The sequence below is a fragment of the Rattus norvegicus genome, chromosome 20 (genome assembly GCF_036323735.1).
Source record: "Rattus norvegicus strain BN/NHsdMcwi chromosome 20, GRCr8, whole genome shotgun sequence".
In the NCBI taxonomy this organism is placed as follows: Eukaryota; Metazoa; Chordata; class Mammalia; order Rodentia; family Muridae; genus Rattus; species Rattus norvegicus.
The window spans coordinates 25,072,509-25,087,500 of NC_086038.1; the positions used below are offsets into that span (position 1 = coordinate 25,072,509).

Genomic DNA, 14,992 nt, shown 5'->3' on the forward strand with positions numbered 1-14,992 from the left:
CCTCCCACACTAAAGTGGGAGTGGTTCCCTTCCACTGCCAAAGGGATTAGAGTAAGGCACTTTGATAAGTGTATCTGCTGTGTGCACCACACAGGACACGTGTGCCTATGTGCATGTGTGTGCGTGTGTGTGTGTGTACATGCATGTATGTGTGTGCATGTGTATGTGTGTGTGTTTGTGTGTATGTCTGCATGTGTATGTACGTATGTGTATGCGTGCATGCGTGTTCATGTGTGTGTTTCATGTGTGAATACAAAATCATGAGTAACTTACTGCATGAGCCTAGAACCCAGACGTCTCTGAGAATTTCTCCTTTACCGATAGATGGATGGATAAAGAAAGTGAAATATATGTCTGTGATTAGTCTTTGCTTTAAAAGAAAAGCCATTTGCTGCTACCTAAAAATGGAGGACACTGTGCTAAGTCAAGTGGGCCAGCCTCAGAAAGAGCTCCATTGAGATGGCTCAGCAGGTAAAAATGGGTTGTCCTACAAACCTGGGCCTGAGTTAAGGTCCCAGACCCCACTGCGGAAGGCAAGAACCAAGCCCCAAAAGCTGTCCTCGTGAGTTTCACACATATGCCACGTGCACACGCACATGCGCATGCACACACACACACACACACATGCTCACATTCCACATGCACATACAATAATAATTCATAAAGATAATAATTTTCAAAGGAAAAACTAGAGAAAATTCAAATATGGTGATTACCAGGACATGGTGAGAAGGTGAGAGAAAAGATGGGGATCAAAGGGCACCAAGTGCCAAAAAGGGAGGCGTGCAAAGCTGGAGCTCGATTATATGATAGGGTTGTGTAATATCACAAGAAGAAACCTTCCTGAGCGAGTGCCTGTTTGGCTATTCTGCCATCAAAGGGGACTAGGGGTAAAACCGTGAGGCGAGAGGCACATTCATGCACTAGAAACCACTTTGCAACATGGATCCCATAACACCATGCACAGCGTCTACACAACAGAATTAACTTTAAGAGGTATGAAGGCAAAAATTACAAAATTAAGCATAATCCCCTGCATCATATATTTGGACTAAAGTTGACTGTGGCCAGTATGCTTATATTGGTTAGGAAATACTGTCACACACACACACACACACACACACACACAGAGAGAGAGAGAGAGAGACAGAGACAGAGACAGAGACAGAGACAGAGAGACAGAGAGACAGAGAGACAGAGAGACAGAGAAAGACTAGGACTGGCTAAGAATTTGCCATCGTTCAGCCATGGACTCCTAAGTGCTGAGTGCCTGCCTCTTCCTGATTCTCTTAAAGTTGTACTAGGGTTTAGGAGAGAAAAACATTTGAAAATATCAGACATTTTGTATGAAGCTGAACAAGAAAATTCAACTTTATTTGCACTCCACAAAAAGTTGCAACAAGGTGAGAGGCATAAAACCATCAAATAATTCTTTTAAAGGTATCTTGCAGGACTAGGAGATGGCTCTGCAGATATAGTGGTTCCTGAGCAAACATGAGGACCTGAGTTCAGATCCCTAGTACCCACATCAAACATAAACAAAAGCACACTGGGTGTGGCCATGCACATCTATAACCCTAGCTCTGGTTACACAGAGCTGAGACAAGCAATTCCCATGGGTTTGATGGTAGGTAGGCAGCCAGCCAAACTGTGAGATTTCTGTGAGACCCAGATTCAGTGAGAGACCCTGTCAATAGATAAATAGATAGATAGATTGATGGACAGACAGATAGACAGACTATTGCTGTGAAGAGACACCATGACCAAGGCAACTTGTATAAAGAAAAACATTTAATTGGAGCTGGCTTACAGGTTCAGAGGTTCAGTCCATCACCATCATGACAGGAACCATGGTAGCATGCAGGCAGACACGGTGCTGCAGAAGAAGCTGAGAGTTCTACATCTTGATCTTCAGGCAGCAGGAAGAGACTGTGTGCCACACTGGACATGGCTTGAGCATCTGAGACATTAAAGACCTCCCTTTCCAGAAAAGCCACACCTACTCCAAGTCCAACAAGGCCACACTGCTTAATTGTGCCACTCCCTATTCAAATACATGAGTCTAAGGGGCCATTCCTATTCAAACCACCACAGATAGATCAACAGATGGGTGAATGGGTGGATGGATGGATGGATGGACGGACAGACAGACAAGTAGGAAGGAAGGAAGGAAGGAAGGAAGGAAGGAAGGAAGGAAGGAAGGAAGGAAGGAAGGGACAGGAAAGCAACAGGGAGACACCCCAGCATCAACCTCCAAGTTTGCCTGCATAGGTGAGAACGACTGAGTGAATGCACCCCCATTGCCATGAAGTAAGGTTTTTTTGTTTTTTTTTTTTTTAACTTGAGTATTTCTTATATACATTTCGAGTGTTATTCCCTTTCCCAGTTTCCGGGCAAACATCCCCCTCCCCCCTCCCCTTCCTTATGGGTGTTCCCCTCCCAACCCTCCCGCCATTGCCGCCCTCCCCCCATAGACTAGTTCACTGGGGGTTCAGTCTTAGCAGGACCCAGGGCTTCCCCTTACACTGGTGCTCTTACTAGGATATTCATTGCTACCTATGGGGTCAGAGTCCAGGATCAGTCCATGTATAGTCTTTAGGTAGTGGCTTAGTCCCTGGAAGCTCTGGTTGCTTGGCATTGTTGTACTTTTGGGGTCTCGAGCACCTTCAAGCTCTTCCAGTTCTTTCTCTGATTCCTTCAACAGGGGACCTATTCTCAGTTCAGTGGTTTGCTGCTGGCATTCGCCTCTGTATTTGCTGTATTCTGGCTGTGTCTCTCAGGAGCGATCTACATCCGGCTCCTGTCAGCCTGCACTTCTTTGCTTCATCCATCTTGTCTAGTTGGGTGGCTGTATATGTATGGGCCACATGTGGGGCAGGCTCTGAATGGGTGTTCCTTCAGTCTCTGTTTTAATCTTTGCCTCTCCCTTCCCTGCCAAGGGTATTCTTTTTCCTCATTTAAAGAAGGAGTGAAGCATTCACATTTTGATCATCCGTCTTGAGTTTCGTTTGTTCTAGGGATCTAGGGTAATTCAAGCATTTGGGCTAATAGCCACTTATCAATGAGTGCATACCATGTATGTCTTTCTGTGATTGGGTTAGCTCACTCAGGATGATATTTTCCAGTTCCATCCATTTGCCTACGAATTTCATAAACTCGTTGTTTTTGATAGCTGAGTAATATTCCATTGTGTAGATGTACCACATTTTCTGTATCCATTCCTCTGTTGAAGGGCATCTGGGTTCTTTCCAGCTTCTGGCTATTATAAATAAGGCTGCGACGAACATAGTGGAGCACGTGTCTCTTTTATATGTTGAGGCATCTTTTGGGTATATGCCCAAGAGAGGTATAGCTGGATCCTCAGGCAGTTCAATGTCCAATTTTCTGAGGAACCTCCAGACTGATTTCCAGAATGATTGTACCAGTCTGCAATCCCACCAACAATGGAGGAGTGTTCCTCTTTCTCCACATCCTCGCCAGCATCTGCTGTCACCTGAGTTTTTGATCTTAGCCATTCTCACTGGTGTGAGGTGAAATCTCAGGGTTGTTTTGATTTGCATTTCCCTTATGACTAAAGATGTTGAACATTTCTTTAGGTGTTTCTCAGCCATTCGGCATTCCTCAGCTTTGAATTCTTTGTTTAGCTCTGAACCCCATTTTTTAATAGGGTTATTTGTTTCCCTGCGGTCTAACTTCTTGAGTTCTTTGTATATTTTGGATATAAGGCCTCTATCTGTTGTAGGATTGGTAAAGATCTTTTCCCAATCGGTTGGTTGCCGTTTTGTCCTAACCACAGTGTCCTTTGCCTTACAGAAGCTTTGCAGTTTCATGAGATCCCATTTGTCGATTCTTGATCTTAGAGCATAAGCCATTGGTGTTTTGTTCAGGAAATTTTTTCCAGTGCCTATGTGTTCCAGATGCTTCCCTAGTTTTTCTTCTATTAGTTTGAGTGTGTCTGGTTTGATGTGGAGGTCCTTGATCCACTTGGACTTAAGCTTTGTACAGGGTGATAAGCATGGATCGATCTGCATTCTTCTACATGTTGCCCTCCAGTTGAACCAGCACCATTTGCTGAAAATGCTATCTTTTTTCCATTGGATGGTTTTGGCTCCTTTGTCAAAAATCAAGTGACCATAGGTGTGTGGGTTCATTTCTGGGTCTTCAATTCTATTCCATTGGTCTATCTGTCTGTCTCTGTACCAATACCATGCAGTTTTTATCACTATTTCTCTGTAATACTGCTTGAGTTCAGGGATAGTGATTCCCCCTGAAGTCCTTTTATTGTTGAGGATAGCTTTAGCTATCCTGGGTTTTTTGTTATTCCAGATGAATTTGCAAATTGTTCTGTCTAACTCTTTGAAGAATTGGATTGGTATTTTGATGGGGATTGCATTGAATCTGTAGATTGCTTTTGGTAAAATGGCCATTTTTACTATATTAATCCTGCCAATCCATGAGCATGGGAGATCTTTCCATCTTCTGAGGTCTTCTTCAATTTCTTTCCTCAGTGTCTTGAAGTTCTTATTGTACAGATCTTTTACTTGCTTGGTTAAAGTCACACCGAGGTACTTTATATTATTTGGGTCTATTATGAAGGGTGTCGTTTCCCTAATTTCTTTCTCGGCTTGTTTCTCTTTTGTGTAGAGGAAGGCAACTGATTTATTTGAGTTAATTTTATACCCAGCCACTTTGCTGAAGTTGTTTATCACCTTTAGTAGTTCTCTGGTGGAACTTTTGGGATCACTTAAATATACTATCATGTCATCTGCAAATAGTGATATTTTGACCTCTTCTTTTCCGATCTGTATCCCCTTGATCTCCTTTTGTTGTCTGATTGCTCTGGCTAGAACTTCAAGAACTATATTGAATAAGTAGGGAGAGAGTGGGCAGCCTTGTCTAGTCCCTGATTTTAGTGGGATTGCTTCAAGTTTCTCTCCATTTAGTTTAATGTTAGCAACTGGTTTGCTGTATATGGCTTTTACTATGTTTAGGTATGGGCCTTGAATTCCTATTCTTTCCAGGACTTTTATCATGAAGGGGTGTTGAATTTTGTCAAATGCTTTCTCAGCATCTAATGAAATGATCATGTGGTTTTGTTCTTTCAGTTTGTTTATATAATGGATCATGTTGATGGTTTTCCGTATATTAAACCATCCCTGCATGCCTGGGATGAAGCCTACTTGATCATGGTGGATGATTGTTTTGATGTGCTCTTGGATTCGGTTTGCCAGAATTTTATTGAGTATTTTTGCATCGATATTCATAAGGGAAATTGGTCTGAAGTTCTCTTTCTTTGTTGGGTCTTTGTGTGGTTTAGGTATAAGAGTAATTGTGGCTTCGTAGAAGGAATTCGGTAGTGCTCCATCTGTTTCAATTTTGTGGAATAGTTTGGATAATATTGGTATGAGGTCTTCTATGAAGGTTTGATAGAATTCTGCACTAAACCCGTCTGGACCTGGGCTCTTTTTGGTTGGGAGACCTTTAATGACTGCTTCTATTTCCTTAGGAGTTATGGGGTTGTTTAACTGGTTTATCTGTTCCTGATTTAACTTCGATACCTGGTATCTGTCTAGGAAATTGTCCATTTCCTGAAGATTTTCAAGTTTTGTTGAATATAGGTTTTTATAGTAAGATCTGATGATTTTTTGAATTTCCTCTGAATCTGTAGTTATGTCTCCCTTTTCATTTCTGATTTTGTTAATTTGGACGCACTCTCTGTGTCCTCTCGTTAGTCGGGCTAAGGGTTTATCTATCTTGTTGATTTTCTCAAAGAACCAACTTTTGGTTCTGTTGATTCTTTCTATGGTCCTTTTTGTTTCTACTTGGTTGATTTCAGCTCTGAGTTTGATTGTTTCCTGCCTTCTACTCCTCCTGGGTGTATTTGCTTCTTTTTGTTCTAGAGCTTTTAGGTGTGCTGTCAAGCTGCTGACATATGCTCTTTCCTGTTTCTTTCTGCAGGCACTCAGCACTATGAGTTTTCCTCTTAGCACAGCTTTCATTGTGTCCCATAAGTTTGGGTATGTTGTATCTTCATTTTCATTAAATTCTAAAAAGTTTTTAATTTCTTTCTTTATTTCTTCCTTGACCAGGTTATCATTGAGTAGAGCATTGTTCAATTTCCACGTATATGTGGGCATTCTTCCCTTATTGTTATTGAAGACCAGTTTTAGGCCGTGGTGGTCCGATAGCACGCATGGGATTATTTCTATCTTTCTGTACCTGTTGAGGCCCGTTTTTTGACCAATTATATGGTCAATTTTGGAGAAAGTACCATGAGGAGCTGAGAAGAAGGTATATCCTTTTGCTTTAGGATAGAATGTTCTATAAATATCCGTTAAGTCCATTTGGTTCATGACTTCTCTTAGTCTGTCGACATCACTGTTTAATTTCTGTTTCCATGATCTGTCCATTGATGAGAGTGGTGTGTTGAAATCTCCCACTATTATTGTGTGAGGTGCAATGTGTGTTTTGAGCTTTAGTAAGGTTTCTTTTACGTATGTAGGTGCCCTTGTATTTGGGGCATAGATATTTAGGATTGAGAGTTCATCTTGGTGGATTTTTCCTTTGATGAATATGAAGTGTCCTTCCTTATCTTTTTTGATGACTTTTAGTTGGAAATTGATTTTATTTGATATTAGAATGGCTACTCCAGCTTGCTTCTTCTGACCATTTGCTTGGAAAGTTGTTTTCCAGCCTTTCACTCTGAGGTAGTGTCTGTCTTTGTCTCTGAGGTGTGTTTCCTGTAGGCAGCAGAATGCAGGGTCCTCGTTGCATATCCAGTTTGTTAATCTATGTCTTTTTATTGGGGAGTTGAGGCCATTGATATTGAGAGATATTAAGGAATAGTGATTATTGCTTCCCTTTATATTCATATTTGGATGTGAGGTTATGTTTGTGTGCTTTCATTCTCTTTGTTTTGTTGCCAAGACGATTAGTTTCTTGCTTCTTCTAGGGTATAGCTTGCCTCCTTATGTTGGGCTTTACCCTTTATTATCCTTTGTAGGGCTGGATTTGTAGAAAGATATTGTGTAAATTTGGTTTTGTCATGGAATATCTTGGTTTCTCCATCAATGTTAATTGAGAGTTTTGCTGGATACAGTAACCTGGGCTGGCATTTGTGTTCTCTTAGGGTCTGTATGACATCAGTCCAGGATCTTCTGGCCTTCATAGTTTCTGGCGAGAAGTCTGGTGTGATTCTGATAGGTCTCCCTTTATATGTTACTTGACCTTTTTCCCTTACTGCTTTTAATATTCTTTCTTTATTTTGTGCATTTGGTGTTTTGACAATTATGTGACGGGAGGTGTTTCTTTTCTGGTCCAATCTATTTGGAGTTCTGTAGGCTTCTTGTATGTCTATGGGTATCTCTTTTTTTAGGTTAGGGAAGTTTTCTTCTATGATTTTGTTGAAGATATTTACTGGTCCTTTGAGCTGGGAGTCTTCACTCTCTTCTATACCTATTATCCTTAGGTTTGATCTTCTCATTGAGTCCTGGATTTCCTGTATGTTTTGGACCAGTAGCTTTTTCCGCTTTACATTAGTTGAGTCAATGATTTCTATGGAATCTTCTGCTCCCGAGATTCTCTCTTCCATCTCTTGTATTCTGTTGGTGAAGCTTGTATCTACAGCTCCTTGTCTCTTCTTTTGGTTTTCTATATCCAGGGTTGTTTCCATGTGTTCTTTCTTGATTGCTTCTATTTCCATTTTTAATTCCTTCAACTGTTTGATTGTGTTTTCCTGGAATTCTTTCAGGGATTTTTGTGTCTCCTCTCTATGGGCTTCTACTTGTTTATTTATGTTTTCCTGGAATTCTTTCAGGGATTTTTGTGTCTCCTCTCTATGGGCTTCTACTTGTTTATTTATGTTTTCCTGGAATTCTTTCAGGGATTTTTGTGTCTCCTCTCTATGGGCTTCTACTTGTTTATTTATGTTTTCCTGGAATTCTTTCAGGGATTTTTGCGATTCTTTCAGGCATTTTTGCGATTCCTCTCTGTAGGCTTCTACTTGTTCTCTAAGGGAGTTCTTCATGTCTTTCTTGAAGTCCTCCAGCATCATGATCAAATATGATTTTGAAAATAGATCTTGCTTTTCTGGTGTGTTTGGATATTCCATGTTTGTTTTGATGGGAGAATTGGGCTCCGATGGTGCCATGTAGTCTTGGTTTCTGTTGCTTGGGTTCCTGCGCTTGCCTCTCGCCATCAGATTATCTCTAGTGTTACTTTGTTCTGCTATTTCTGACAGTGGCTAGACTGTCCTATAAGCCTGTGTGTCAGGAGTGCTGTAGACCTGTTTTCCTCTCTTTCAGTCAGTTATGGGGACAGAGTGTTCTGCTTTCCGGCGTGTGGTTTTTCCTCTCTACAGGTCTTCAGCTGTTCCTGTGGGCCTGTGTCTTGAGTTCACCAGGCAGCTTTCTTGCAGCAGAAAATTTGGTCTTACCTGTGGTCCTGAGGCTCAAGTTCGCTCGTGGGGTGCTGCCCACGGGCTCTCTGCAGCGGCAGCAACCAGGAAGACCTGTGCCGCCCCTTCCGGGAGCTTCAGTGCACCAGGGTTCCAGATGATCTTTGGCTTTTTCCTCTGGCGTCCGAGATGTGTGTGCAGGGAGCAGTCTCTTCTGGTTTCCCAGGCTTGTCTGCCTCTCTGAAGGTTTAGCTCTCCCTCCCACGGGATTTGGGTGCAGAGAACTGTTTATCCGGTCTGTTTCCTTCAGGGTCCGGCGGTGTCTCAGGCAGGGGTCCTGCCGCTCCTGGGCCCTCCCCCACGGGAGCCCAGAGGCCTTATACAGTTTCCTCTTGGGCCAGGGATGTGGGCAGGGGTGAGCAGAGTTGGTGGTCTCTTCTGCTCTGCAGCCTCAGGAGTGCCCACCTGACCAGGCGGTTGGGTCTCTCTCTCACCGGGTCTGGGCATGAAGTAAGGTTTTTAAACCTTCTTTTAAATAACCTGTTTTTCTTCGGGGGTAAAAATTGACTGTTGTGTTATCATAGTAAAAATATCAAAAGGCAGAATGTATGTTTTTATTATAAACATGAGCACAGCACAGCATGGTTATGTGTGGTTTACACAAAAGCTCACACACACACACACACACACACACACACACACACACACTCAGTAAAGTTACGCTTCCAAACACTGAAAAGTAAAACCTTTATTTCTGAGGCCATCAGAGAGGAAGTGTCTCCTAACTGCTTACAGAGAACTTCATAATTCATAGCGTATGGGCAAAGACATCGTCCACTTCGTTAAGCCTCTCTCTGTTTACTGGGGAGAGCTGGAGGTAAGGAGCTGTACGAAGAGACTCAGTAACCAGAGAACAGTCAGGACTGGGGCTCCACCTTGGAGCTGCTCAATGAGCCCCTCTGCCCCCCCACAGCTTGCTGCTCACAGCTGTGTGCAAGACTCATAAACTCAAGCCCACAAAGCAAAACACTCGCAGATCTACTGCAATAACCAGCAGCCCTTAAGGATGAGCAGTTCGTTCCTGACCTGGAGCTAAATACTCACTCTCTTTTCGGACTTCCTGGAGTGCAGCTTCGAGATCTTCCTTTAAAACCGTGGCTTCCTTAGCGATCATCTCCCCCTTGTCTAACAAATTCCAAGTTGCTTCCTCCACAGAAGCTAGGAGAACTCTGGCTCTCTTTGAACGTCCTTTCTTCCTGTTGGACGGATTCTGCGGACAATTCACAAGGGTAGTAACCTAAAGATTGGGGGAAAAAAACATAAAGGACTTATTAAACACATTGTAAGGAGAACCCAGTCTTGAGACAGAATCATGTGTCAGTAACGAGACTCATTCCAGAGACCATTGTTATGTCCCCAGGAGCCCTTCAAGGACAAGCCACTCCAATCCCAACTGAAGACTGGAAGGGGGAGTCACTTATTAAATCTCATCAAGTGGGGTTGGGGATTTAGCTCAGTGGTAGAGTGCTTGCCTAGGAAGCGCAAGGCCCTGGGTTTGGTCCCCAGCTCTGAAAAAAAGAGCAAAAAAAAAAAAATCTCATCAAGTTTTACTACTGGGTGAAGGCCTGAGAGGACCATGGATGTGTCAGACACTTCGTATGGGAAAAAAGTAGAGATGCTTAATAAAGAAGTGAAAAATGGGGGAAAGGGCACTGCTGGTGTGTCTCAGTGGTTAGAGTGCTCGACTGGCATGCATGAGGCCCTTAGTTCAAGCCCTGTACAGCTCATACCAGGTGTCGTGAAGACACACAACTGTGACACCAGCACTTGGAGGGCGAAGGTAGGAAGATATCAGGAGTCAGCAGTGGTAAGGTGTTCAAGGCCATTGTCCACAACATAGGCTCGGGGATCACCACACAAGAAGGGATAGAAAGATTATAGGAGACAGAAAGCACGGACATCTGCCAAGAAACATTGTTTGCTGGGTATGACAGGCCAGTGCACACATGAACTTATAGCAGCCGTGGCTGCACACACAGCTGTACAAGATCAAGTTAGACAAAATCCCAGCATGGGTGGGGAGGGGGTTCACCAAGTTGCAGCCCTAGTGGAGGAGCTGTTAGCAAGTGACTGACTGGTGGGAAAAAGAGTGTTTTCTTCAGAAATTCAGGTCGTGAGACCCATACTCTCAGTACACAGCCCTACCCCCGTTTGTGGATAGGCATCACCAAGTGTACTGGGTGAGTTTTTAGGAAAACACATGAAGCAAGGAGGGAAAGTAGTGGGAGCATAAGGGAGGAAGTGGAGAGGAGGGAACGGGGTGTGGGGGGGGGGCAGATTTGATCCAAACACGTTATATGCATGCGTGAAATTCTCAGTTTAAAAGGGGGAGAGAGAGATGTAGAAACAAAAGCTCATATGATTATTTTATGAAAAATATCCATTGCTTCTAGTTTTAATGAAACCCTGGGTTCCAGCAGAAGATTTTGGATAAGACTTTTATAAAGCAGAAAAGTAGCTTGTATCCAGTGTGTGAATGAGAAGGCCTGGGGCTCCTACTGAAATGGGCTCTTCCGGTGGTAAGGCAGTGAGATGCTGGCTATCTTGATTAACTGGATGGAACCTTTCCACAATGTGTACACAAACGAAACCGATGGAGCCCATGAAAGAGCTAGTTCTCTGAAACCAAACTGCGAGATCTCCATGACACAGGGCAAGAGCAGGATATCTGAGAGGAGTCCCAGTGAGGATCCAGTGTCGAGAGAGTAGCAGAAGCCAGAGGCCTTGAACCAGACCCGTGACGCGCTGCAGTGAACATTTGGAAGAAAAGTTGTTTTGGGCAAAAGGGTGTACTGTGGGGCACACTGTGACACACTGCAACTTTCATGAGATCTGCTTGGTTTTGTTTGTTGGTTGGTCTTCTTGGGGGAGTGGAGGGTGGATATGGAGAAACGGGGGAAAGAGTGGGATTAGGGGTCATGATGTAAAATTCTCAAGGAATAAATAAAACTTTTGGGGGGTTGGTTGTTTTGTTTGTTTTGTTTTGTTTTGTTTTAGTGAAATTTGCAGGTAAATGGTTGGAACTAGAAAAAAAGTCATCCTGAGTGGGATAACTCGGACCTCAAAAGACAAATGTTGTGTTTTGCTCACAGGCAGATGTTAGCTTCTCAGCATTTGATAAGTGTGCTTCCAGTCGTGTAGCTACAGAGGCAAAGTATCATGTAAGGGCTTGGGGGAAGCAGGGGACCTCCCCAGGAAGGAGGACTGGATGGTTATGGACATACAGGGGAGCGTGGAGCTGGAGAATTAAACAGGGAAAGGGAGGAGAGAGGAGTAAAGGGGATACAGGGAGGAACTGCTAACAGTCGGAGCCATTTAACAGAGCTTATGGAAACCTGCCGCTGTAGGAGCTTCTTAAAGTATATACAGAAATAAGGGGGTGGGGAGATATGGGATGTGGAACAGTTGGAGGGTAGACCTGGAGGGGAATAAAACCTGGAGTGTAAGCAGAAATAAAATAAAATAAAAACATATACAGAAGTGAAAGAAATCTAAATGGAATGATCAAATAATGAGGGAGGGAGTGCGGAGGAGTAAGGAAATCACATTAAGCAGTAAGACTATGAATTGGCTGACTGAGATCCAGGGTTGTTTTTATTTTTAATGCATTCATGAATATTTTCTAGCCTATGCACAATAAGAATACAAAAAACTTAGTCACCACGATCTCTGCCAGAGGTGCTTTCTTTGAACCCAACCTTATCTTGCTCCCAGCTGAGAGACATAGGATGTTCACAGCACGTGAAATGCTTTCCCAGTGGCTAAACCGTATCACAGGAAGATGGGGTAGAGCCTCACATACCACAGGGGCTTTCGCAAACACCAAAAGGCAATACCTCTATTTACAGAACGAAAGGGGACTTGTCTAGAGGAAGGCGAATTATAACGCCCATCGTAAAACTGCGGTTTAAACCGAAGAAAGAGCATCATTGTCTACAAGGTTCCTTCTCTCCGTGTTTTAAGTGCACGGCTCACATTGCTTCCCACCACGCCTCCGCTACTGTTTTACTCCTTCAGGCGCCAAAAGCTTCCACGAGATACCCTAACCTTTGAGATTAAAATGAGCATCCTGGAAATGCTTTGTTCTCCCCAGTAAATGCCAGAGAAGTAAAAGAAAAATGCAAACAAGAACATTGTATAAGAACGTTATGCTTCTTCTTTAAAAAAAAAAAAAATCCAACCGCACTTGTAAGCTGTTCCTTCCTGTGAGCAGTGTGAACCTAAATCATCTCTCAGAGCACCCCAATGTAGTTATTTGACTTTGGCTAAGGTTAGGCGACATTTCTAATGATTCCTCGTGTCTCAGAAAGTAAATAGGGTTGGCCATCCTGTCTGGAAAGAGGAAGCAGCTGAACTTTTTCACCTCAGTTCACCTGAAGGCTGTTGCTTCCTCCCATCAATGGCAGTGACTCACCAGCAGATGTGCCTCACTGAGGAGGTGCACGTGTTATTTGAGACGGTCTCCCATCTCTGACAGAATTACCAGCGATCAGTAAAATTAACTTCAGCGCATTCTGTTGAATGGTCCCTTGTCTCTTCGTTTTTCTTTACAGTGCAAAGAGCTATTTCTATAAAGAGACTTGGGTTTGAACCTGCAGCAGAAATGATTCCTACAGAATCCAGTATATTTTATCACCTTGATATTTTGCCACTGATGCACACAACCTTCCCTCTTACCTCTTGTTAGGAATTTTAGGGAATTTTTAAATATGGGGAATCTCTAGGCTTGCAGCTATATTGAGCGAGCTTGGGTTTGTTCGCTTTCTTTTAGTTTGTAACACTGTGCTTTGCTATAACAATAACGCCATCAAAGATGAGGGAATGTACATTACATAGATGTACTGGCATGCCATAATTAAGTCCATTGTCTTAGAGGTTTGTTGTTTTGTTTTGTTTTGTTTTGAAGGGTAGATTGTTTGGGGGGGGGGTGTTTTTTGTTTGGTTGGTTTGGTTTTGGTTTCAGTTTGAGATAGGGTTTCTTTTGTGTAGCTCTGGCTGTCCTAGAACTTGCTATGTAGACCAGCTGGCTTTGAACTCGTGTAGATAGAAATCTGCCTCTGCCTCCTAAGTGCTGGGACAAAAGGTGTGTGCCACCACACCCAGCTAAACCCACTATCTTATACAATCATCTTGTACAATTAGTATATGCTCCTAAATAATAATAATAAACCAGGTCTGGCACAGTGGCTTGAGAGCCTGAGCCTGGAGAAGCTTAAGTTCAAGGCCTGCCTGGCAACATAGCAAGACCCGGACTCAAAATGTGCGTGTGGGGGTGGGGGTGGGGGTTGTGTGTGTGTGTGTGTGTGTGTGTGTGTGTGTGTGTGTGTGTTTTGTGTATATAGATTAATTATGAAAGTCTAATCTTTCATATAACCAAGTGGATCTTAAACTGTATACAATCATTATATGTTGAATATTAGAGCTCAAAGATACAGTCTGTGTAGTGTTTCCTACATCAGGTATACTGGAATGTCTTCTTGCACAACCCACAGTGCCCTGGACCCTAATTAAGATGTATGTCTCTGTATGTTCTAAAGATGCTGAAAATTAAATTGGTCTGCTTAGCCGATCAGCCCTTTGCTCTTCCCTATACTGCTACCCTAGCACACAGTAGGAGCCCTGCAGAATATGGTAGGAGCTTGTAGTTTAATCTTGTTTGGGGTGTAACAATTGCTTTGGCTCCTGGCTCCTTGACAGTTGGTCTGTGGAAAGTTTTTGAAAGCCAACTTGGGTAACACATTTATATTCTGTATTCGTGTTCTTTCCCAATCGAACTCTTAATTATTTTTCTTCACACCCTGCTATCGCTGTGGCATGAAAAGGCCATGTTAACAGCTATCTCTTTTCCTGTTTATGAGCTAGAATACTTTGAATCTTTAACCTTCCTCCAGGAGCTTTCAGGAGTTTCAGGGCTACTTTTGTTCCTTTCTGTTCATTTAAATTTATGAAATAAGATACAAGACATTTAAGCCATGTTAATTGGCTTAAACTTTTGGGGGGGTTAGAAAGAGGTTATAAAAGTAGAAAGGAGGAAGTTGTGAGAAAAGTAGAACTGTGATCTGTCAAAAGTCTCCCTGGACTTGGAGCCAGCAGCCGTTCTTCAAACTATGGACAACTCTGTCTATCTTTACTTCCTTCTAAAGCCAATCCGGGCCAACTTAGCAAAGGTACTAAGGAAGGCCGATCCTTCCTAGGATCCTTTGTGTGCCTCTAAAGTAACATCCAGCAGTCTCCCAAAATCAACCAGAAACTTCGTTCGGTTCATTTCAAAGCAACAAACATTTATTGAGCGCATAGTGTGCTGAAAACGGTACTGTGAGGATTTAGGGAATAAAACGGGAGTGAGCTCCAAGGTAGAGGGAAGCAAGCAAGCGGCTGGGCTGCTGCGGGAAGAGTGACCTGCTGACCCTTCTGGAAGCACAGCGGAGGCTCTACAGAGATGCAAACAAGTGGCTGAGATGAGGTGGGTCTTCCAAAAAGAGCCCCTGAGGACTCACAGATTTCCACCAGGAAAGACAGGGAGGGGTAAACCAGGTG

General features: G+C 43.1%; 1 protein-coding gene across 9 annotated transcripts in view; it reads right to left on the reverse strand.

Annotated features, from left to right (window-relative positions):
- Nucleotides 1-14,992, reverse strand: part of Ctnna3 (catenin alpha 3) — a 1,585,684-nt gene that overhangs the window by 1,459,493 nt on the left and 111,199 nt on the right. For all 9 annotated transcript variants that reach the window (XR_010060727.1, NM_001426985.1, XM_039099277.2 and 6 more), the window contains exon 3: nucleotides 9,500-9,692. Coding sequence is in view for 8 of the 9 variants with exons in the window: in NM_001426985.1 (NP_001413914.1) it covers nucleotides 9,500-9,692 (193 nt within the window). In the remaining variant the exon portion in view is untranslated. The remainder of the gene's footprint in view (nucleotides 1-9,499; nucleotides 9,693-14,992) is intronic.